The 22215-nt window shown below is 50.3% G+C and overlaps 1 protein-coding gene across 4 annotated transcripts in view; it reads right to left on the reverse strand.

The window, feature by feature from the left end:
- The window catches only part of EPB41L4B (erythrocyte membrane protein band 4.1 like 4B), a 115827-nt gene that overhangs the window by 43880 nt on the left and 49732 nt on the right, over positions 1–22215 (reverse strand). For 3 of the 4 annotated variants that reach the window (XM_037047558.1, XM_037047559.1, XM_037047557.1), the window contains exons 7-15: positions 21102–21222; positions 20019–20106; positions 19772–19860; positions 19408–19477; positions 19141–19310; positions 17017–17126; positions 15503–15533; positions 12062–12095; positions 8030–8094 (exon numbers count right to left, since the gene is read on the reverse strand). In XM_037047558.1, coding sequence (XP_036903453.1) covers positions 8030–8094; positions 12062–12095; positions 15503–15533; positions 17017–17126; positions 19141–19310; positions 19408–19477; positions 19772–19860; positions 20019–20106; positions 21102–21222 — 778 coding nt within the window. Of the gene's footprint in view, positions 1–4400; positions 6048–8029; positions 8095–12061; positions 12096–15502; positions 15534–17016; positions 17127–19140; positions 19311–19407; positions 19478–19771; positions 19861–20018; positions 20107–21101; positions 21223–22215 lie in introns of those variants that run through there. The other variant, XM_037047560.1, reaches the window with a different exon arrangement.

Raw genomic sequence — 22215 nt, forward strand, 5'->3', positions numbered from 1 at the left:
ACAAACCCAGGCGGGTATTTAAAAAGCCTGAGTGAAAAGTTCTCAGTAAACTCCCAATCAGAATCTTACCTTCTAAACAACAACAAAATGTAATTTAAGTGAAAAAGGGTGCTTTCGAGCGAAAGTGATGCCCTGCATTTCAACGTTGAAAGATGATATACATCAAACTTTTCTACCTTATTAAAAACAGTCATCGAAATGGAAGTTTTTCCTTTTCAAACGGGGTGATGCGGCAGCAAATGTAGAAGATGTGGTCAGGGATCAGGGATCAGGGCTGAAAGCTCGATGTTGCCCAGAGAACGGCAGCATTTCAAGGGGAGAGGGGACAGAGGATGACTGTGGCCGGCGCCATCGTGCGTTTTCGTAGGAAAACGATGGAAAGTGGCAGAAAACCTCGTTTGCCTCAGAGATGTGAAGCCACCTCTAGACTCCATGTACTCCATTCCTGGGCTGAGACTTGGAAGTATCGCCTCTCTCATTCCGACTCCATCACAAACACATGCGGAACCGTGATGCCCATCCATTTACTTATTAACATCATGTCCACTTTTAAAAAGTTGGCCTCCACTGAAGAGTTAAAACTGAGCAACGAAATAAGGGCAAACATAACCAGACAGGAAATGACGCTTTTCCAAAACTAGGCCCCACACCTGCCCACCTCATTCGCCTGAGACAACTGTTAAAATGGAGGTGGTTAGGCCTTACCCCTGACCACTGGAACAGTTAAGCAACCTCAATTTTTTAAAAAATATTTTATTTATTTATTTTCAGAGAGAGGGGAAGGGAAGGTGAGAGGGAGAGAAATATCAATGTGTGGTTGCCTCTCATGTGCCCCCTACTGGGAACTGGCCTGTAACCCAGGCATGTGCCCTGACTGGGAATCGAACCGCAATCCTTTGCTTCACAGGCTGGCGCTCAATCCACTGAGCTACAGCAGCCAGGGCAACAACCTCAATTTTTAATCAGCTGTCCAAGCAATTCCTTGGTTGCCTAATTTGGGGGGAAAGGGGCCTATGTGCAGAATTGCTGAGGATTTCTTTTGCCCAGGCTCAGCAGAATGCCAATTTCATGTTTGTTTCACCTTTAGATACCCTCAGGACTTAAAATGTGTCCTTTCCTGAACAAAGGGTCTCTCCTATTTTTAACAGCAGTTTGCCTTTTCTCTTTCCCCTCTCTGCCTTGTTCTCCGCATTTGACTATTGCCTTCTGTAAGAAAATGGCAGAAGCCAGATCACCCTAGGTCTGTTCAGGGTATTTACCTGGTACTTTTGGAAGAGTCAGGGAATTAACTTAGAGCTAAGTTTGGGAAATATTGATCCAAGGGGATCAATGCAGCTGTTCAGGGAGTTCTTTGATGAGCTCAGATCTTCAAAGGCCCATTAAAAGCTGGAAAGCTAAGGGCAACCGAAGCCATCTATCATTAGCTGTGTTCAGAGCAGGACCCAGGAGGCTGGAGTCATGGACCTGGAAGGATGGGGTAATATTAACGGCAAGAAAAACAAAGAAGGACTCCGCAATGTCCTTATTCCTTCATCTTCACTATTAGAGAGAACCATTTTCAGTGGAAACGGTAGACCAAGGACCGAAACAGGCAAGAGGGTTTTGAAGGCCAAGGTAACTAGCTGGCACGATTTCAAGACTTCTAGTCCTTTGGAATTACATCCATCTGACAACACTGTCAGTCCACGGTCAGATATCCCGAGGGACCTCAGAAAAATAGTGGATGACCCAAGACCAGTAAAGTACCCAAGTTTCTAAAATGCAAAAAAAGCAAACTCCATTAGTTACTGAGGAACACGGAGCCTGGTTTCGCTGTCAGGTGAGTGGTCCAGAGAAGAGGCTGGTGTGTGAGCCCTCCAGAAGGAGGCAGTGGGTCATGCCGAATGGGCAGCTCATTAAGAAAGCAAGGCTCCCTTTCTGCTCCTGGGGAAAGGGGGCTGTTGCTGACTGAGTGCCCATGTGGACACGGTCACCGCATTGCTGGGAGAGAGTGGTGGGGTGTGAAGTTCCTAGACAGCTGGGTGTGGGGGGAGTAATGGGGTTACTGGCTCACTGGCAAAGGTGACAGACAAGGTTACAGACCAATGGCATAGACGGTGCACAGGCTAAACTGTTGGTGGGGGTGGCGGCTTTCCAGTAAGTAACGAGACTGCAGTGTCGTGAACTCCTCACCGTCATCTAAGAGTATCATGGAGATGGGGGTCCACGGGGTCCCGAATGGTAGGATGGTTAGTGGTCAGAGGCGTCGGAGCACAGAGGGGGAGGCCACGGGCTTTGGAGTCCGAACTCTGACTCACCACCTACTGGCCATGTGACCACGTACAAGGTGTCCAGTGAAACCCTAAGCCTGAGCTACCCGTGTGGGAAAAGGATTCACCGACTTCACAGAGTGGTCAGAGGATCAAGCGAAGTGACATTTGTAGAGTGTGAAGCACATATGTGGTTATCAGCCCCACCCGTATATTACCATGGATCAATGTCAATCTACCTGGGTTTCCAACGCCCTGCGGCTGGAGTGTTCTCTGCCAGGTGGTAACACTCCACATTGTACCAACGCCTCATGGTGCCTATGAGAACAGCACAGACACACTGAATGATATTCAGATGATGAAGCTGAAGCCAGACCATTCATCCTCAGCCTACTCAAAACGCAGGGCAGCGGACTGGACACAGTTGTTCAGGTGCCTCTGGGCCAGCTTAGGGTTGACGTGTTAACTGTCTGCAATCTGGTTTGACATTCCCTCTAGAATGAATGCAGAGTAATTCATTTACTGAACGGACAGACATTCCTTGAGCACCTGTTATCTGTCAGGCATCGGGGAACAAAGGCAGATACAGCACAAAGCTCCTACTTAAGACAGCAACAGGCTCCAGGAGGAGACAAAGACGAGAGGCAGTTTTAATACAAAGTGGTGTGTGCGCCCGTGAAATGGATGGGAGCTGGAGGACGGTGGAACGGAGCTGGAGCAGTGGGAGCCCCTGGAGAGGCCGAGGCCGAGTGGAAACTGAGTGATGAGCAGACGCTGGGCACAGGGCAGGGCAGTGACGGCATTCTCGGCAGACGGAGCAGTATTTGCAGAGGCGCAGATGGGAGTGACAGCGGGGTATGGTGAGAGTCAGGAGCTACGAGCAGTGTGGTGCTGTAGGAGTTTCAACAGGAGGGTGGGACATGAGAAAATATGCTAGCTAGGGCGACGAGACAGAAGCAGAGAGCCGGGGAATTCCACGGAGCAGGCCTTGGACTTCAGCCCAAGGGTGATGGAGAACCCTGGCAGGTGGCAAGCAACGTAACGACACAATCAGATGGCGTTTCAGAACGATCACTCTGGTGGCTGGGAGGAGACCCAGCTTGTCAGGAGAGGCTGGGGTCAGGGAGCTCGGGAGGACCAGCTGTCAGCCAGAGAAAAGAGGCTGCTTCATGGACGGTGGCAAGGAGAGAGGGTGAGCTGCCCAAAGCAGTGCGGAGGGTTAAGCAGACCCGGAGACTGCCTGGAAGTGGGTGGCAAGAGGGAGAGGAGATGCTGATGAGGTACAGATGCTAACCACAGATAGAAAGGAGAGAATCGGGGGCAGTATTTTCCCCCTTTGGGTAAAAGAGAAGTTTTCATCTTTGACATGTGCAGTGTGAGGTGAACATGGAATATACAAGTTGAAAGTCAGTCTGAGACGCACAGGAATCTGAGAGAGAGATAATGGCTTCAGAGGCAGCAGCTTTGCCAAATCATGACAGATGAGAAGACACAGGTAGACGGTGACAGCGAGAAAAGCAGTTGGCAGGGGAAGGACTCCTGGAAAGAGTGACATTTCGCAGGATGACAGGAGCAGAGGCTGTTCCAAAGAGCGAAGAAAAAGTCAGGGGGCTACAGGATCAGCTACTGCAGAGGCCGAGGGAACAGTGTCCAGAAGCCATGAGTGAGTCACCACAGCGGTCAAAGGTAGTGGACAGAGGTCCCCAGAGCTGAGGAATAAACAGTGTACCTGTGATCCAACAATGAGGAAGCCACGGATACACAAACTGGTTCGTCATTCTTGGTGGCAGACAATAGAATCCACTCAAGCTGCTTTGGGCACCAGACAGCACGTGATCGGCAAGAGGCCACAGACACTGGGGTGGACGGCACTCCACCAGGGACAGCAGCTGCGGACACCCACCCTCACTGGATGGCTGTGACAGGAGAAACCCCATTGTCACCTGTGCCCGGGTGCCAGAACCTTTGCCAGAGCTGCACCAGGGGGAGAAATGCCTCAGCCACTGCCTACAAGAGCCCCTGTCCCCCAGAACAGCCTCGTCCTAGCACGAGCTTGCTCCGTGCCACCGAACAGACTCCTAGACGCTCACTGTTGCGTCACCTGCGTCATCCATGAATGACACTTCCGTGCAGCACAAAATGAAGATGGAGTCAAAACAAGCAAGAATAATCTTTATTCCTTGGAAACACATTTGTAAAAACGTATCAATAAGATTAAAAGCTTCAGAACACATGTATTTGTACACAGCACATACAGTGGGCATCAGGACATCGGCTAAAATGGGTTGTAACTGTAAACAAATCTCTTTGGGGAGTTTATACGGGACACAGATTCCCCTGTGCAGGGTGGGCAGCTGACTCCCTCCTTCTGGATAGATTTTGGGGGCACCCAAGAGAAGATTGGACTTTAGCAATAAGAGATCTCAAGAGATGTCAATACATTGCTTTAAAGGCTTGAAATGGGCCAAATTGCAATGACATATATAAAAATGGCACGGGAAGTGATTTCACAAAAATATGAACAGAAAATATCTCAGGCCTATCTATTAAGAGAAACAATGGCGGACTCATGGCTTGAAATGGGGGGAAATAAATATTTTGGTGTGAGTTCTGTCCTAAAGGGCAACATATTAATTTCTGGTTCCGCAGTAAGACTGTGCAATATCCATCCTCTGCTAGTCCACAGAGAGCTTTGGCACGCCTTTGTAAAACCTTGTCTGCGACAATTTAAGCCATATGCATCTCGGATTGCAGGCTGCTTTTTAAAAGAGTGAAATCTAGGGTGAAAACCGACCCTCGAATTCTACAAATATCGACAGTGTATATCCATAATCGTGTCTTCTGAAATCATGCAAGGTAGCAGCACCAATCATTAAGACAGTAAAAGATTATTCTTGTCCTCGAGCAGCAAATCCTATCAGAATGGACGCTATGCAAATTGTGATTAGTGAAATCTCTAGCATTCAAAGTGGCTACACTGTCAAGATCTGCAATTCAGAGTCTCCCTGCCATTATATAACATCTAACAAGTGAACACACACTGGTTAGCTTCCGGGTGGGGTACCCTCTATGAGAGAGGGGGAACCGCAGTTTTCCTAGGAGATAGCCTAAAAATACTAAAGGTTAACCAATCACCGAATTTTAGAGTTGGAAAGGACCTTGATGATCGGTCAGTCCAAGCCAATCTTTTCGGATGAGGAAAATGAGGCCAATGGAGGGGAAACGGCTTGTCTACGATCACACGACGGCAGGGGCTGGACCCCGTCCCTCTCCAGCCTCACCGTATTCCTGGTACTTTCTGCAGAGCTATCTTCCCACGTTTCTCTGGTTTTGTTTGGTCCCATTCATTAAATAACAAAGAAATATCAGATACATAGAAACACAAGAAACACAGACTTTCACTCCAGTTTTAAAACCAGAACATCGAAGTGATTCCTGAGCCTTTACCCACCTTCATTTTATTGAGAATGCAGTCAACGGTTAAGTTACGACTAGCTATTGATTGTTTCCTGACATTTACACGGACACGGGAAACACCTTCCCGAACTATTCCTCAGACGCTTTCACAGACACATCCATGTGAGGCCGAGACACTTGTCATGGGATGGAATGAGACTGGGATGGTGAGTGGAGGGGAGGTGCTTGGTCTCTCACAGCGTGGTCATGAGTTTATCTGGACACATCGCACTCTGCACGCCTCCTAAGTTCTTCTGGTTCTGGTTGTGGACATAATCGAAATGGCCGTCATCTCCACTGGCCGGCGCTTTCCAAGGCGGCCTGTCATCCTGAACGGATGGCCTGTTTTGTTTGCAGAGTGAATGGTTAGTGGGGGAATGGAAGAACATTCAGAAATGTGAGTGAAACAACATGAGCACAAAGGCAGCGCGCAGGGAAAACTGTGACCAGTGTGAATGGGAATGGCTTGCACACTGAAATGAATGGACCGCCTACTGTATTGTGGACGGTCAGATGTGGGTCATCTGGCAACTTCCGTGTGGAGAAAAGCTCTGTCTATGGCTGTGCTATCGCCCCTGCAAGGTCGGTCTGGGGAAAGCCAGGTGAGGGTGAAAAGGTGCCTTTGCTGGGGGAGTCTCAGGGCTACTTTGCAAATGCACCCCATGAAAGTCTTATGCAGCATTTACCAAAAGTGTTGGGCCAGTGCATCCTCTTTTCCTGGAGCAGGTATCTCAGACAGAGCTGCTCTAACTCTGGACAGCCTGATAAAACGCAGAATGCCGGGCCCCACTGCAGAGCTCAGGCCCAGGTCTGGACGGGCCTGAGACTCTGCCTTCACAAGCCCCCAGGTGACTGATGCTGCTGCTGTCAGGCCCGAGGGCCCTGTACCAGGAGCCCTGTCCCAGCCTTCCTCACGATTCTTGTTGTGAGATGCTGAGCGAGGTCATGCCTCCGGAGGAAATTAATACGGTAAACTAGGCAGTTAGAAGTGTAAAACTGTGTCAAAACAAGGTTATTAAAAATAGCATTTCCATAAATCTCTTCTGTTTCTCAGTCTGGAAAATAAACTGCCTTTGTGATGCAGAGACACGGCGACTCCTTTACTCCACCAGTTTAAACTTGCTTTTAAAAGTCCCATCCAGTGTTTATGCTGGATCAGCACTGTTCTGCAGGGTCCCCCACAATCGTGGTCGGAACTGTCAAGAACCAGGTGCTCCCACCTGCCTCGCTCTAACCGGATTCATTTCCCTTACTCCATCCTCTGGGCTTTCGCAAAGAGCAAGGCTCCCTCACCAAGAAATAACTGTGCAACAGAATTCACCAGCTACGTTTCTGAAAGAGCTTCACACATAAACACCAATGAATGCTGATCTTGAAAGGAGAGTCTGCCTTTGCAAGGCTCGCACTAAAACACACTGGAGCCTAACTACACACACAAGGCAGGTGCGAGTTTACTTAGGGAGGGTTGTGGGAGGTTAGGGCAGAGGTGAGCCCACCATCTGCTTCCACTCACCATCTACTTCCATAAATAAGTTTTACCGGGACACAGCCACACTCATGCACTTCCTATTGTCTGTGGCTGCTCTCAAGCTCCAGGGGCAGAGGTGAATAGTTGTGACAAAGCCCAAAATAGTGTCTATCTGACCCTTCATGGAAAGACAGGTTATTGACCCCTGGGTTTAAGAAAAAAAGATTCATTGTCACAAAAAGCAAACTCTCATCACCCCATCCCTGAAAAAATATCCTGTCCAAGAACCCACAACAAAAGTCCCCAAGCTCTAGTCACATTCTTAGTGAAAGAATTCTCAGGACGGGAAAAGGTGACTTAGAAATTTTAAGTAACATTTCTAACACCGAAACAACTCAAAACTATCTGAGGTTGAATGACTTAAAAAACAAAACAAAGCCCTGGCTGGTGTAGCTCAGTGGATTGAGCGCAGACCTGCGAACCAGACAATCTCGGTTCGATTCCCAGTTAGGGCACATGCCTGGGTTGCAGGCCAGTTCCCAGCAGGGGACTCACGAGAGGCAACCATATATTGATATTTCTCTCCTTCTCTCCTTCCCTTCCCCTCTGAAGATAAATAAATAAAATCTTAAAAAAGAAACAAAAAAACAAAACCCAATTCATGTTGATGCCCCAAAAGTGTATCTTGAGCAAATCCAGACTGTCTACTGGCTTCTTCTGCTTTGCAACAGAATTAATCTCTGCCGTGACGAGGCGGCCCTAGTAGCCACTGCTGCTGCGGACCTAAAGGCATGACTAAGTTGAATCTGCACTTTCCCAGACATAAGAACTTGTGAACGGCCAGCCACTTACTTACCTTACATTCGGAGAGTGAGGGTGCCACCGGGGCTGGCTGGGGTGGATGTTGGGATGATACTGAGGCTAGAAATAAAACACCAAACATGGTTAGTCCATGGCCTTCTGATTTCAATGGTCTTCATTCACGTTCTCTTCCACTGGCACGCACCTGAGGGGCTGTGAATGGGAAGGCTCTAACCAAACCCTGGCCAGGGCCCGGAGTGGGGGCAGGGACGTTTGTTTCCCAGGATGATCTCCTTTCCCCCAGACAAAGGCTGGGGGCTGGGAAGCTGCTGTAGAAGAAAGGTGAATGCATCAGCTACTGAAAGGGGGCCCCCCCACCCGCCTCCGAATGCCCAGGCGTGGCAATATAATCGCCTCTCCCGAGGGAACAGACGGAAAGTGCCAGGAAGCCGGAGAGAATGGTCGGCGATGTTTAGAAACAATGTCTGTCGTTGCTGAAAGTGACGACAGCCATGGGTAACAGTTACGTCTGCACTGACACAGACGAGGCCTGGACAGGGGCACCCAAGGGCTGGGGCACCATGCACTCTCTCTCCCTTGTCTGAAGAGAAAAATAATTTCTTAAAGTCTGATAAAAAATCCCCCCCAAATCATCCAGAGCACTTATTTATCTTGACAAAAGGGAAGGAAGAAATGTGTCCCTTTTAAGATGAGAAAACAGATCCAGACTGGAGACTCGCAAAATGACGCAGGGGAAAGATGAGACGGGGCTGGCTGGGTGGCGGGTGCATTTCCACCACAGGCCTGCAGAGGGCAGTGGCCTGGGACCCAGTCAGACGCCTCAGGGCTTCTCCAGGTTAAACTTTCTACCTGGCAAATTAGGCCCTCCTGACATTTAAGGCAACTCAGTCTTGCTACCATCCCTCTTTTAATTATTTCTTCCCCTCCGACTCCCTTTCCTGCTGCTTTGGTTAATAAGCAGAGGGCTGCTCTCTGTTATGGAAAATTCTCAGCAATTCTGCTCACTCAATCTTCATGGACCTCAGATGCCCTCCCTGCCTATTCTGTATTCCAGAGGCCTCTCTCTTTCCGAGATGCCTGTCAGCAGGCTCTGTCTGCAGCCCCCAAGCAGACATGCTGCAGGAGAAAAGCCCTCGGGAGCAGAATCGGAGAGCTGACCAGGGCTTCAGAATCGCCCTGATGCAGTCTTTTCACGTCTCCCTTCCTGACGGGACCCAGGGAACACAGATGATTTGCCCAGACCGCTGTGGCCCCAAGCGAGGCTGCCCCACTTGGGGCTTCAACAAAAGAGAATAACCGAGACTAGACATGGACCTCCTATTCCCTGTCTTCAGACAGGGCCAGGTCACAGTCATGGGAGACAGGGTGGGGACCTCGACCACAACCATCTAGAGGAAGGTACTCCAGAACCTTCCTTGGTGTCCTTTGCTAATTTACGCACACTCAAAAGCTGTCCAGAAGTATTGGGGTTTTGTTAATCCACACAGTTCTCAAGCAGGCCAGTTCTGTCCCCCTGAGGATAACTGGAAATACATGTGCACACTTTTGCTTGTCACAGTGATGGGAGGGTTACCGAAACATCTGGTGACTCTACAGAGACGCCCAAACAAGGAAGAACTGTCCCCTTCCCAACGCCAACAGCATCCGCTTCTGGGACACGGCAATCCACCCTCTGTGGCCAGCTAACCTTGCTGAGCTCAGAATCAGACAAAACGCTGCAATTCTACCCTGTCCTCCTGAACCCTAGCTCAGCACCCAGATGCTTATCTGGCCACACCTCTCGGCATGTCCTCTTCCTGGTCAACTGACCCCCCAACTGTGAGAGAGCAACATAGAACCTGGAAGACGGGCCAGGGGCAGAGGACCAGTGGTTGCCAAAGATATGGGGGACACCATCACACGGGGAAGAGGTTTTGTAGATCTGACGTCCACTAACAACTGCCTTCCGGGCCACTCTAAGCAGAGAGCGCTCAGGGGGCCAGGGGAAGAGGGCGGGCAGCCCTGAGCTGGGACTGCTTTGCTTCACTTAGTTTTTTTCCCCATCCTTCAAACAGTAATCACCCACATATAACTCTTTCTTTCCCCCACAACATTTCAGCCACTCGCATCTGACAATCTTTCAGAAACAAACACAAACCCAATGGGAATAAGAAGATTCAAGAACCTAAAGAAGGCAAGGAGATAGGGAAACCTGGCCTGTCCCCTGGTGGGTACAAAGCACCTTTTAGGTGTTATTCCCTAAAACTTGGACGTCACGCCCCAGGTTCTGCACATGGGGAACACGATTTCACATCCAGAGGGCGCTATCACCAATTCCTTCCGGAACATAATTTGGAGGCCTCGTAAAGAAAATGTACATGGGATCGCACCCCCACCTCGGGAGTTAATAATATCCACAGCAACGGAAGATCAAGAAGGAGACTGGTCAGAGTAAGGCTTCAATGGGAACTCATTACAAATTAACTTCATTACTTGTGACATTCAAAACCGGACTGGTGACAGGGCACAGAAACCTGGGAGTCATGTCCCTTTAGACATCCAAACCACCCAGGACAGGAAAGCCGATCCTGAGTTAGGAGGTCATCAGACATGGACGCTGCCTCTAAGCCCAAACAAATGACAACCTAGGATGCGAGGGATACCTCAGTGACCCAGGGTCCCCCCACCGGGCTGCTTGTGAGAACCACCTTGGGAGCTTGGAGGCTCTCTCACCCCCAGATCCCACCCCCAGAGCTCCTGACTCAGCCAGCCCAGGGTGAGGCCCAAGCACTGGTTATTTACTGCTTTGCAGCTTGCCAGATGGTGCAGGCAGGGCTCAGAACCACTGGTGCCGGCGCCTCCCAATCAAGGGGAGCCGAGAGGCTCTGGGGACGAGGTGGCTCCTGAGGGAGGCTCCACAGAGACTGGAGACGAAGGACTTGCAGGGAGACCACGTGGCGAAGGACCGGTGGGAGGAAATTATGGGGCCACAATGGTGTAATTCTCTGGGAGCGGAGCACGCATGGTATCACGGGCGGCAGTGAGAAATACGTGGAGGAGAGTACGTCCCAGGCAGGCTGTAGAAGAGCGAACAGCCAGCAAGAGCTGCCCACGGGGAGTGGGGGTTAGGCAGGCAGGGGGTTGCGGGCCCTGCTGGCCACCAGGGGAAAGAGCAGAACGCCAGCCACGGAAACCCATCTGTGCCCTTGCTACAGGCAACAGGCCCAGCACAATGCTTTACAAAGTGGGTTCTAGAAACCTCCACTGCACTGATGTGAATGGTGCACCACCCAAAAAAAGGGGTGTGTGTGGTGAAAGGCTAGGTTTTTTAACTGGGAAAGTGTCCAATAATCAAATGGTCTTGGGAAACACTGGCTTTAAAAAAAAAATGTGTCTTTCTTGCAGGATTTCTCCGTACGCTGGACACCCCAGTGCGCGCTTGCAAGATCCAAAAAGGGAAATGAAGGACACAACATTCCCTACACGAGCGGTCGAGGCATCCTTTCCTGGAGGCACGGCTCAAGGGACTCACGTTCCCTGGGCCTGGGACACGCTTAGACAAGAAGTGGCCTCATGTGAGTGCCCCAGAAGGCTGTTTGACCACCCAGAAACTTAAAACACATGTCCCTGCTGCTTACCAGTTGACAAGGTAAAGAATAATAGGCAGCTCACGTGACTAAGAGAAACCACGGGTGGGGGGAAAGATGCTCCTCTTACTATATTCTCAAGAAAAAAAAAAAAAAAAACCCAACCATATTATTATTCCCTGGGCTGGTGTGGCTTAGTAGATTGAGTGCCGGCCTGTGAACCAAAAGGTTGCCGGTTTGATTCCCAGTCAGGGCACATGCCTGGGTTGCAGGCCAGGTCCCTTGTAAGGGCCGCACGAGAGGCAACCACACACTGATGCTTCTCTCCCTCTCTTTCTCCCTCCCTCCCTTCCTCTTTCTATAAAAATAAATAAAATCTTTAAAAAAAACCATATTATTATTTCTTTAAAATCCGATTATAAACAGAATGACTGCTCAGTGTGGAAAGTTTGGAAACTTTAAGAAGCATTACATGAAAACCTTTAAAAGTAAGATCTTACCTGGTAATTATGAACTTCAGGATTTGCCTTAGAGCTAAAAGAAAGGAAAGAAAAATGATAAAGTAATAGATTGTACAGGGGCATTATTCCTGATTTACAGGAATACCTCGGAGATAGTGCAGGTTCAGTTCCAGACCAGCACAATAAAGCAAGTCTCACAATAAAGGGGGTCATGATCATTTTGCTGACAGAGGGTCTTGCCTTCAATTTATAAAAAAACACCCCCCCACAACATCTGTGAAGCACAATAAAACGAGGTATGCCCATATTTAACCATCATAAACTAATGCTGAGCCCTATCCACTCTGTGAGGATCTTTCACAGATACTCTTTCTTCTTACTCTTTCTTCTTGGTCATTAGCTGCTTAAACGAACATACAACTACAGAGACCAAAAGCAGCTTTCCTTCAGAGCTCACAAATACTAACAAGGGGTAACGTTCCCAGAATCCTGGCTGGCACGTCATGTCTTGGTGGCAAAAAGGAGGTCCTTCCAATCAGGCAAACCCAGTCGTGCTAGCTCCCATTCCAGATCTGCCCGGGCCCTGCCGGCTGGCCCGTGGTGCCAGGCAGCTCCACCAATGCCCAGATTTTTCTACAGCTGGAGGGACAGCCACCAGCCACTTCCGAGCACCTGACTCTATGGGTCCCCCTGCCAAGGACAAGGAAGCCAGGCGCTGGCTACCACCCTGGAATGTGTGTTCCATATAAGGCTCTGTACTGGGAACTTCACATCTGCTGTTATTATAATCCATGCAGCAGGGCTCTGAGGTTGATCACTGTCACCGCCTCATTTCATAGATAAAGGAATGACTGCCCAACAGAGAAGTCAGGAAACCTGCTCAGGGTCTGCTGGCTAATCACAGGCAGAGCTGGAACTGGAATGACTGTCTGCTCGATCCTAAAGCCTACATTGCTTCCACTAAAGCCAACCAGGTTCCAGGCTCCTCATGCACAGTCCCATTTGTTGGACTCTCAGGTATAACTGCTCTAGTGAAAAGGACGAACAGCAAAGGTCGGTGTAAAACATACTGTGTATGTTTAACAGGCAAGCTCGGCATCTGCTAGGAAAACCTCAAGCACGGCACCATCGGCGGGCTGTGTCGCTAGGGTGGCAAGCTTGAAATCAAGCTCTCCTGCTTCTCCCACAATGAGAGGGAAGTATCGTGGTGATGAGCCTTGCTTGGGGTCTAAACGTCGCTGTGCTCCAGTTTTCAGGGAGGGCGGGTGCCCAGAGCCAGGCTCTGGACCAGATGCACCTCGGGCTGCAGGCATCAGGAAGGGGCGGTGTTCTGCAAGCTGCTATTTTCTGGTGTCGCCTCTGCAGCCGGAGCACGCTCCCGGCCCCCACAGCAACCCTATCCACCCCAGATGCCGCAGGCTGCGGAGAACAATGCAACAGCTGCGGACAGTGGTTATTAGCTCGTTTGTTCCTAAAGGGTGTATTTACTTGGGGTTTTATTTATTTATTTTTCTTGAGGGTTTTTTTTTTTTTTAGTTTGTTTTGGTTCCCAATATATAATCTCCACTAGACGCTAAGTGGAAAATGTAATTTCATTAGGGAAAAGCAAACAAACGACATAATCACTTCCTTAGCAAAAGAAAGAAATGCTGTAACTCACAAACCACTGAGAATCAAAAGCAAAACTCTTCAGGCAGAGAAAGGAGAAAATACTGTGAGCATACCACCTGCCACGGGGATGCCAGAAATGGGACAAGTCGGAAGGTCTAAAGCTAACCCACGTGGGAGTCCTGCCACCTCCCCCTCCCTGCGGGGAGGAGAGGGCCGTGGGCAGGCGTGAGAAGCAGCAGTTCGACAGGACCGTCCAGCCCCTTCCAGCCCCGTCCTCAGGTGCTGAGAGCTGAATCTACACATAGAGTCCGAGGCTTGACCACAGCAGAATGGTCCTGCAGAGAGTCTGAAACCTGAGACTCAAGGCTGGGTTCCCAGATGGGTGATAAAAGGGTTAGTTATGTTCTCTAGAACCCTGGGGATCTAGAGCCTTGGGGGGCTATCTGGGGGTGGGGTGCAGTGATCAGCAGGCCTTGGCCCCACCCTCCCCACTCAGCTTCATCCCCAGGAGGGCGACTTTCCTCTGTTCTCTGTCAGGTTACAACTGGGGGCAGTGGCTGAAAATCAGAGGCCAAAAAAGTCTGGAAAAACAAACAAAGAAACACTATCTGGCCCAACCTCCCTGTTTTCAAACAAGAAAGATGGAGGCCTCCTGATCTCTCAGCCAGGGATCTCACCACCAACCAGGGCATTGGCTACTGGCTCTACCACGTGCTCAGCCAACCATCCAGCATGCCTGGCACAGCCGAAATGTGCTGGCCTCAAAAGCCACCCTCCCTCCCGAGCAGCCTGAGGCCTGTGCCTCCGACAGCCAAGAGGCTGACTAACTGGGCGACTGGTCACTCGCTGGGGCCTGGATGCAGGGGTTGAAACAGCTACCTTCTGTGATTCTCTACCAGCTGTCCACCTAATAAGTCAAAACCCACCCAAGGGAACAGTTTCAGAGGGAGGAAAAGAGGCACATGCTAAGTCAGATGGTGGTTCCCACTTGGGCCCTACACTGGAATCTTCCGGGAGCTTTCAAAACCACAGGTGCCTGGGTTCCTCCCGCAGAGACTGTCCCTTAGCCTGGGCTGTGGCCTGGCTGATGGGGAAGGTGTCAAAGCTGACCAGGTGATTCCAATGTATACAAAAGGTCAAGAACACCTGTGCTAGGGAGGGGCGCGGCGAACCACTCTGCATGGGCCAAACCTGGCCTGCTTGTAGTGGTGAGTCAAGTCTCATCGGCACGCAGCCGTGGTCCTTCATTTACAAGTTGTCTAACGGTGGCTTTCGTGCTCCAGCAACAAAGCTGAGTGCTTGTGAAAGGGACAGCACAGCCTGCAAAGTAAAAAAATATCAACTATCTGGCACTTTACAGAAAAAAGTTGGCTGACTTTGTGCTCGAGTTTCGGTCGTGGGACAAGCTCTCTCCTGCAGGAATTCCAGTCAAAGTGTTTACTAAAGGTCTTCTACATGGCTTGGTCGCTGTCCACCACCGAGTGCACCCTGGCATCTGCGCTCACCTGGTGCCTGCTCCCGAGCACCGCATGGCCTTCCTTCCCCACCGCCGCCCACAACGCCTTGAGCACCGTGTGTTGCTCACATTCCTATCACCTTTATCACCCACTAGTATAATAAACAAAGCACAGAGCTACTCAAACAAGGCAGCTGTGTTTTCTAAAACGAAATAAACTGTCTTGGAACATTCTACTGTGTACTTAGTGAAAGCCAGGGGGATGGTATAGCCAGGCAGCAGAAAAGGAAAAAGAAAGAAAGAGAAAGATCCGCAGACTCATTCGGTGATTTAATTGTATCAAGGGAAAAGTCAATATTGAAAGTAAATATAATAGAGAAAAGAGTCATACCCCAGAGCCTGGGGGCACTTACCAGAGCTGAGCTGCCATCACCGGGTTGCTTGCTTTAAAAACAAAACAAAACAAAAGAAAAAACAGAGAGGCATGACATCTTAGACAGCTTTATCACTTTTACCACACAGAAGAGATTTCTGGGATCTGAGAGCAGCCTCCACGCCAGGAGGCGGCCTCTTCACCCCGGCAGCTTCTCCTTCCTGGAGAAAAAGCAAACGGCCTTTCCTCGGAGTCCTGGCCTCGGAGTCTCTCGGTCAAGGCTCACCAAGCCCGGTCCCAGGGCCCAGCGCTCTGGGATGCAGACATGACAGGCACAGACCTCCTGGTCAAGGAGCCCCCCAGGCTTGACACAGAGGCAGGGAGGTGTATGGTGCTAAAGGCTAAATACAAGGCTGAACCTCCTGGGGAGCTCAGGGCAGTCCCTGCAGACGGGGCCAGTGTGTGAGTCTGCGGAAGGGGCCAGAGAAGACGTAGAGCCCATTTATCTAGACTCCACCTCATTCTGAAAAGGCTGCAGCACGGGGAACCATTAAAAGCTTCACAAAAATGCCAGAACTCTGGCTGGAGAAACTGTCAGTAAAATAAAGGAGGAAAAGAGGATGGAGACCAGGAAAGAAAGTAGAAGAGAAACACAGAACCTGGAGCCTGGAAGAGCCCCGAAGCCATGGCACGGGGTCGAGCATGAGGACGCCCCCTCCCCTCGGAGGCAGCCACAGCAAGGGGTCTGGGGTCTTTCCCCCCTGGGCCCGCACACTCCTTGTGGGGGCTGGGAGCTCACCACTATCTTGAGATAGCAGTATCTTGGGACAGCCCCACCCGAAAGCTCCTCCTTATCCTGAGGAGTTTCTGTTCAACTTTGACCCCATGGACTACACGCACAAACATGATGCTCGCCAGGGAGGTAACAGAGCCCTGGGGACAGAGGGAGTGCCCCCTCTTCCCACCCCTTCCCTCCGTCACTGTTCCTGCAATCAGTGACCCCCCCCTGCCTGGCACCCCTCTCGGCGCGCATCTCATCTGTCATCCTTGGGTTTTTCTTGAAGGTGAGGTCAATATTTCCTGGGATCTGGGTGTGTTTTTTCTCTCCACTAAAGCGGCAGAGGACAACTTCAGAGGATTTCTGGATGCCAGGCTATCATGCGTTTGGTCCGTAGAGGAAGGAGTGGGTTAAAGGTTCCAGAGGGGAAGGAATTGGTGCCGGGCCAATCAGATATACATGCTGATGTGCTACGCTGTGTGCCTGACACTGACAGAGTAGTACATGTCACTATAATTGAGAATAAATTTTTTTTTAAATAAAAAGCTTTGGAATGACAGAGCCAACAGTAGGAAGTTCCCTCAACAACTGTTTTTACCTAATATAGTATTACATGTCACTATAATTAAAAATAAAATTTTTTTAAAAATAAAGGCTCCAGAATGACAGAGCCAAACAGTAGGGCGTTCCTTCAACATCTGCTTTACCCAGCTCCTCAGGGGCTAATGAACTAAAACCGTAATGTGAAATTCCAAGGCAGAGGAACAAAACACCACCTTTGAACGTCGCGTGTCTCCGGGACGGATAGCGTTTACTGGGCTTCCTCTCAAAGGTGCTGGTTCTTCGTAGCCGGGCCCCGTGTGTAGCCTGATATTCCGTCCGCCCGCTGGAAAGTAAATATTTTACTATGTGTTACCAATATGAGGATATCAGCTTGTCACACACAGTTGAAAGTGCGCTTTTATTTCCAAGAGTTCCAATGTCAGTTGCAACCTCTGGTGACTCATTTGGTATAGAACACACTGAATTTCGCCTTCCATCTGGAAATAAAACCACTTTTGCCAAACCCAGGCTGTACGACAGAGGCAAGTATCGCCATCAGAGGACAAAACCTACAATTTCGGTACCAGCTACTTGGCTGCACAGTCCAAGCGGGTTCAAGCACTTGGAACATTTGACAGAGAGAGCACCAATTCGCACATGTAATAACCTCTCATAAAGCAAATTGCACAGACATTTAAATCTTTTAAAAGGCTGTTATCAATGACCACTTACTCTGAACCTTGGCTTCGCTTGCCACGCTGAGGGCAACCTGCTGTTCTCACCACGGCTTCCAACCCACGCGCCGCCCCGCTTGCAGCAGGCACACTGCTTTTCTCTGACGGTCGCGGCTTCGCTCCAGCCACTCTCAGTTGCAGAGTTATCACAAGGAAGGAGCCACTGGTCACCTGCCCTACGAGCCTCCAAAAGGCAACCTCATCCCTAAACTCCCCTTTCTTTCTAAGCTTCTTCTCAAAGAGCAGAAGGGAGCCTGGTCTGGGCGAAAAACTCGGGGAGCTGCCTCCCAGGATGGAAAATCCTGCCTTGGCTCCCACCCCCACAGGCCTGCCTTCCTCACTGCGACTCTGAGCACACATCAGCCCACCACGCGACGTCTCCGTTAACCTCTGCCATTCTGACATCCTCCATCCTCCACGGAAGCCCGGGAGTCGATTCTCAGGAAGGAGTTGGTTTTGCTCCCCTCGCCTTGCGGCATTTAAAGATACATTCAAACAAAACAGTTCTTGAAACACAAGTGCACAGCCATTCCCTTGCACGGTAGATAGATTTGAAACGAGCAGATCTTTTGGCACTTGAAACGAAGTTCAAGGACATGCCGTGTGTGGGTAGAGGTTATGAAACATGTGCAGTCTTAGATCTGGTAAGCGCTGTTCTCAGATCTGTAAACGGGCCTCGGAAATCAACCTTGGGAGTGCATTCTGGAGGTGCGTGCCCAGGCCTTATTCACACATGCATAGGTGGGCACCCACAGATTCCGGTGACGAGGGCTGTAGATGAGGTCATAAATCCTCCTTTCTAACCAACACCCAGGGGGTGTTCGTGCACACTGAGAGACACGGCCTCACGCTCATAAGGAAAAACAGAGCAGAATAAATTCTCCATTTTTTCAGGGTCTTCTTAGATTTAAGTATTTACTGAGCCTACCCTGGGTCACTCACACACATGTTGACCTTGGCTCTCATTCTTAAATGTCACCGGATTTCTTGATGTCAGCATGTGAAAGGCAACAGGGGAGTGGTTAAAATGTTAAAACCCAGACAGCGTGGGGTTGATTCTCGGTGGTGCCACTAACTGTCTGTGACTCTGGGCAGATTTTGTAACCCCCTGGCTTTAGTCTCCTTATCTGTGAAATGGGGACAACCAGAGGACTCATCTTCTGAAGGCTGCCAGGAGGACCGTGCATTGGCACCTGGGAAGCCCTGGTGCAGTGCCATGCTGCTTACATCCTACGGCCGCGGCTGCCCAAGGTGGTCACCACCTGCCTGTGTGCCCCGGGCACCTGAAACGTGGTTAGTGAGACCGAGAAACTACATCTTAAAATTCCTTTACTATGAATGAACCTAAAGAGCCCCACATGGCTGGTGCTGACTGTATCAGACAGTCTAGCTAAAGCTAAATGACAGCTAGTAATACCTTTGTTATTATTATCCCCACCACATCAACGAGAACACAGGTTGAAGGAGCTTTGGGGACCCGGCTACAGGTCAGGTCTCAAGGAAGCATGGGCAGGATACACACGCTCCGTGTCCCTGGCCTGGGGATCCATGGCTCCCCGCACAGAAAGCAGCACTGCTGCCTCTTTTAAAACAAGCGATCATGTCATTAAAACAGGCTCCTACCTGAATCTGAAGCGAGACCCCAGCCTAATAAAGTCTGATCTATTGGATTTGCTGTTTCCTGGTGTCCGCAGCCGGAAGAACGCGTGATGCTCGACCGCGCACTTCCACAGGTGCTTGCAGGTCCGGGCGCTGTCCAAGCGGAACACGAAGGTGTGCTCCTGCTCCCGGCCCTGCGTGGGGAAGCATGGGGTTCCCGTGTCAGTGGGCGCACGGGGCACGGACGGAGGACCACTCTCGGCGAGGGGGGAACACCAGAGCAAGGATTACCTGGTCATCGTCCTCCACCACCACGAGTGTCAATTTGCTCTTCTTGAAATCCATTTTGGTAATTTTAGGCCTGGTCAGAGAGAAAACATTGTAAAAGTACATACAGTCTGCAGGAAAACGACACATCAAACAGCAGTTTCCTCTCTACTTTTAAAGCTCGAATTTGCTAAGAAATCATTCGTTCATTTAAGGGTGATTATCCAGAAGTTTCATTGCCATTGCCACACACCCACATAGATGAGAGAATGGTGTGTTTTTAAAATGAATCAGGGTGTTGCAAATACCCCTCAATAATCATCCATCACATAAAATTCCACCACAGAATAGGAAAAGACATTTTTAATATTAGACAAAACTAAATTACCAAAAGAATAAGCCTATTTTGTTAGCTCCTTCAAAGATTAATATGCCTGTCGGGGTCAGTCCAAGAGAATATTCACAGCCATCTCTTCCCTACAAATAAATGAAGTGACAATCGGTAGAAGGTTCTAACAGGTCGTCACAGAGCAGAATGTAAAACAGTTCGCTCACCGCGTTACTTGGTGTGCACACCGCTTACACACTGCTCAGTCACAGCGGGACCCAATGACTTAAACGCACCCAGTTCTTACCCTGACAACGTGCATGTCTACCCCATACATTTCCAGCCACTTCGCCTTATTCAGATAGGAGAGTTCCGCCTGGGCAGGGCTCTTTCCCCTTAGAAAAACCAATGGAAACACATGTAAACTGCAACTCGTGTACCCACATTCCGAAGGGCACAGCCACACACTAAGGGATTTTATGCAGCGATTAAAGGGACGAGGGACACCCATTTTTATTCACATACCTCCAGAACAGACCGTTACCTGACTAGGAAGATGAAAGAGCAGTGTTTATAATGTGACTTGGGGGACACTTTTTTGGTGTGTAGACATGGGTGTGTGTCTCTAACACACATGGGCTAACAAGGGCTGCCTGCAGGGGGCAGGGGGCTGGTGCGCAGGGGTACAGATGACCCTGCAACCACACATATCTATGAGATACAGGCAGGTGCTACCATCACCCTCCATGTTCCAAAAGGGCGTGCGACCTCCGGAATGACTGAGGGACAACAGGAAACATCGCTAAGTTTCCGAGTCCAAGAGGCAGACATTGGAATGGCAGAGTGTGAGGAAGGTGGGCTGGGAAGGAAGAAGGGCTCAAGTCTGGGACACCTGGGAGTGGAGGCACCACTGGCCGTCCAGGCATAGAAGCGCCAGACTGGGGTGTCTGTTGAGGGGAAGGAGGAAAAAGCCCAGAGAGAAATGGCAGGGTTGGTTTTAGCTGCGGCGACCCCGTGTCCTGGAATACAATCCCGCACAATCCATGGTCTCAAACAGGAGTGTCCCTCCAAGGGGCTTCTCTTCAGTTCAGACCATGGACAGAGACCCAGGCCTGTGGGCTGTATCAAGGTAGCGCCTCCTTGCTTTCTCTGGGAGGCGAACCTGGGAGCAATAAGCGGATCAGGACCGGGCTGTACAATTCAGAGAGAAACGGGAGTGTGCTTTGGTTTCTACTGCATGTACATCTCTGGAAAGAGAGACGTCGTGTGGGCCTTCAGGTAAACGAGACGGGAGCCCAGGAGAGAGGTGAAGCACTGGGGCTGCAGTTTTACAGTAGATACAGGCATCTTACAAACGCTTACATACCCCAAAATAAATGCATCAAGGTACCTGCACTCTTTCCATCTCTGGAAGATATCAAATTCCATCGCTTCTGTCTGATTTGGAATGAACCGAAACTCAGACACAAGCTCTGGTGTGTGTTCTGGAAGCTCACACTCCCCAAGCTCCGCTGCAAGTTTCATGAGAGGGAGAAAACACAGGAGACAGTGAATGCTTTTCATCACTGCTGCAACCGAGTGCAAAGGCGCTTGGCCCGGTAAGAAGGCACAAGTACCCCAGATGTGTTAACTCTCGCCTTTCGGAACGACGTGACTCCCACTCGGTACCCACATGTACATGCAGAATCCCCAAGTCATTCCAGTGCCCTCCCCATCGGGCACAACACCAGCATCTTGGTGATTACTGTCTCTCTCCCGACTATTTCCCCCACCCAGGGAGGCCCCTTCTTTATATTTCCCCCTCAAAGTGGTAGAGCCTGAATTTGCAATAAAAGGCCACTGCAGGGAATAAGGACCCACCCAGAAACATCCATTTAATAAAGCTCTCCTCAAGTAGGTGGGTCTGAGAAGCACCCCAGGGTCTGCAGTGCTGGAGAGGACCAATCAAGAATTCAGTACATGCAGCATCCAGGAGACAGATATGCTGGGAGGGAGAAGGAGGGAGCGAGGGAGGAGGGGGTAAGAACGAGGGCTGCAGGAGCGGCTGCCGCAACTCAGGCGGAACGGAAGACTGAGAGAAAGCCGGTCAGGCAGAGGAGGGGCAGCCACGTGGGCAATCCCTGAAAAAAGACCAAAGCGTGCTGCCAGGTCCTTGCTCTCACCGAGTCCTCCTGCAGAATGGAGGACCTGAGGACCCAGGGGCCCCCATTCTTCCAGGACACAAACAGGAAAATCCACCCCCACCCCAAACACTGCACCTCTGCAGCTCAGGAAGTGGGCCCCAGATGAATAGGAACCCTCCAGAGGCTTCTCCACTACCTTGCTGCAGAAAGGGGGTCACCACCCCCAACCCCGCTTGACTAGAAGCAGCAGCATCACCTGGGAGCCTTCTCACAATGCAGAATCTTGGGCTCCATCTCGGACCTACTGAAGCAAAACCTGCCTTTTCTAACAATGCCCAGGCAGTTGGTGCACGCGTTACTTTGAAAAGCACTGATCTACAA

The sequence above is a fragment of the Sturnira hondurensis genome, unplaced genomic scaffold (assembly GCF_014824575.4).
Source record: "Sturnira hondurensis isolate 20B ecotype Veracruz unplaced genomic scaffold, ASM1482457v3 Scaffold0006013, whole genome shotgun sequence".
NCBI lineage: Eukaryota > Metazoa > Chordata > Mammalia > Chiroptera > Phyllostomidae > Sturnira > Sturnira hondurensis.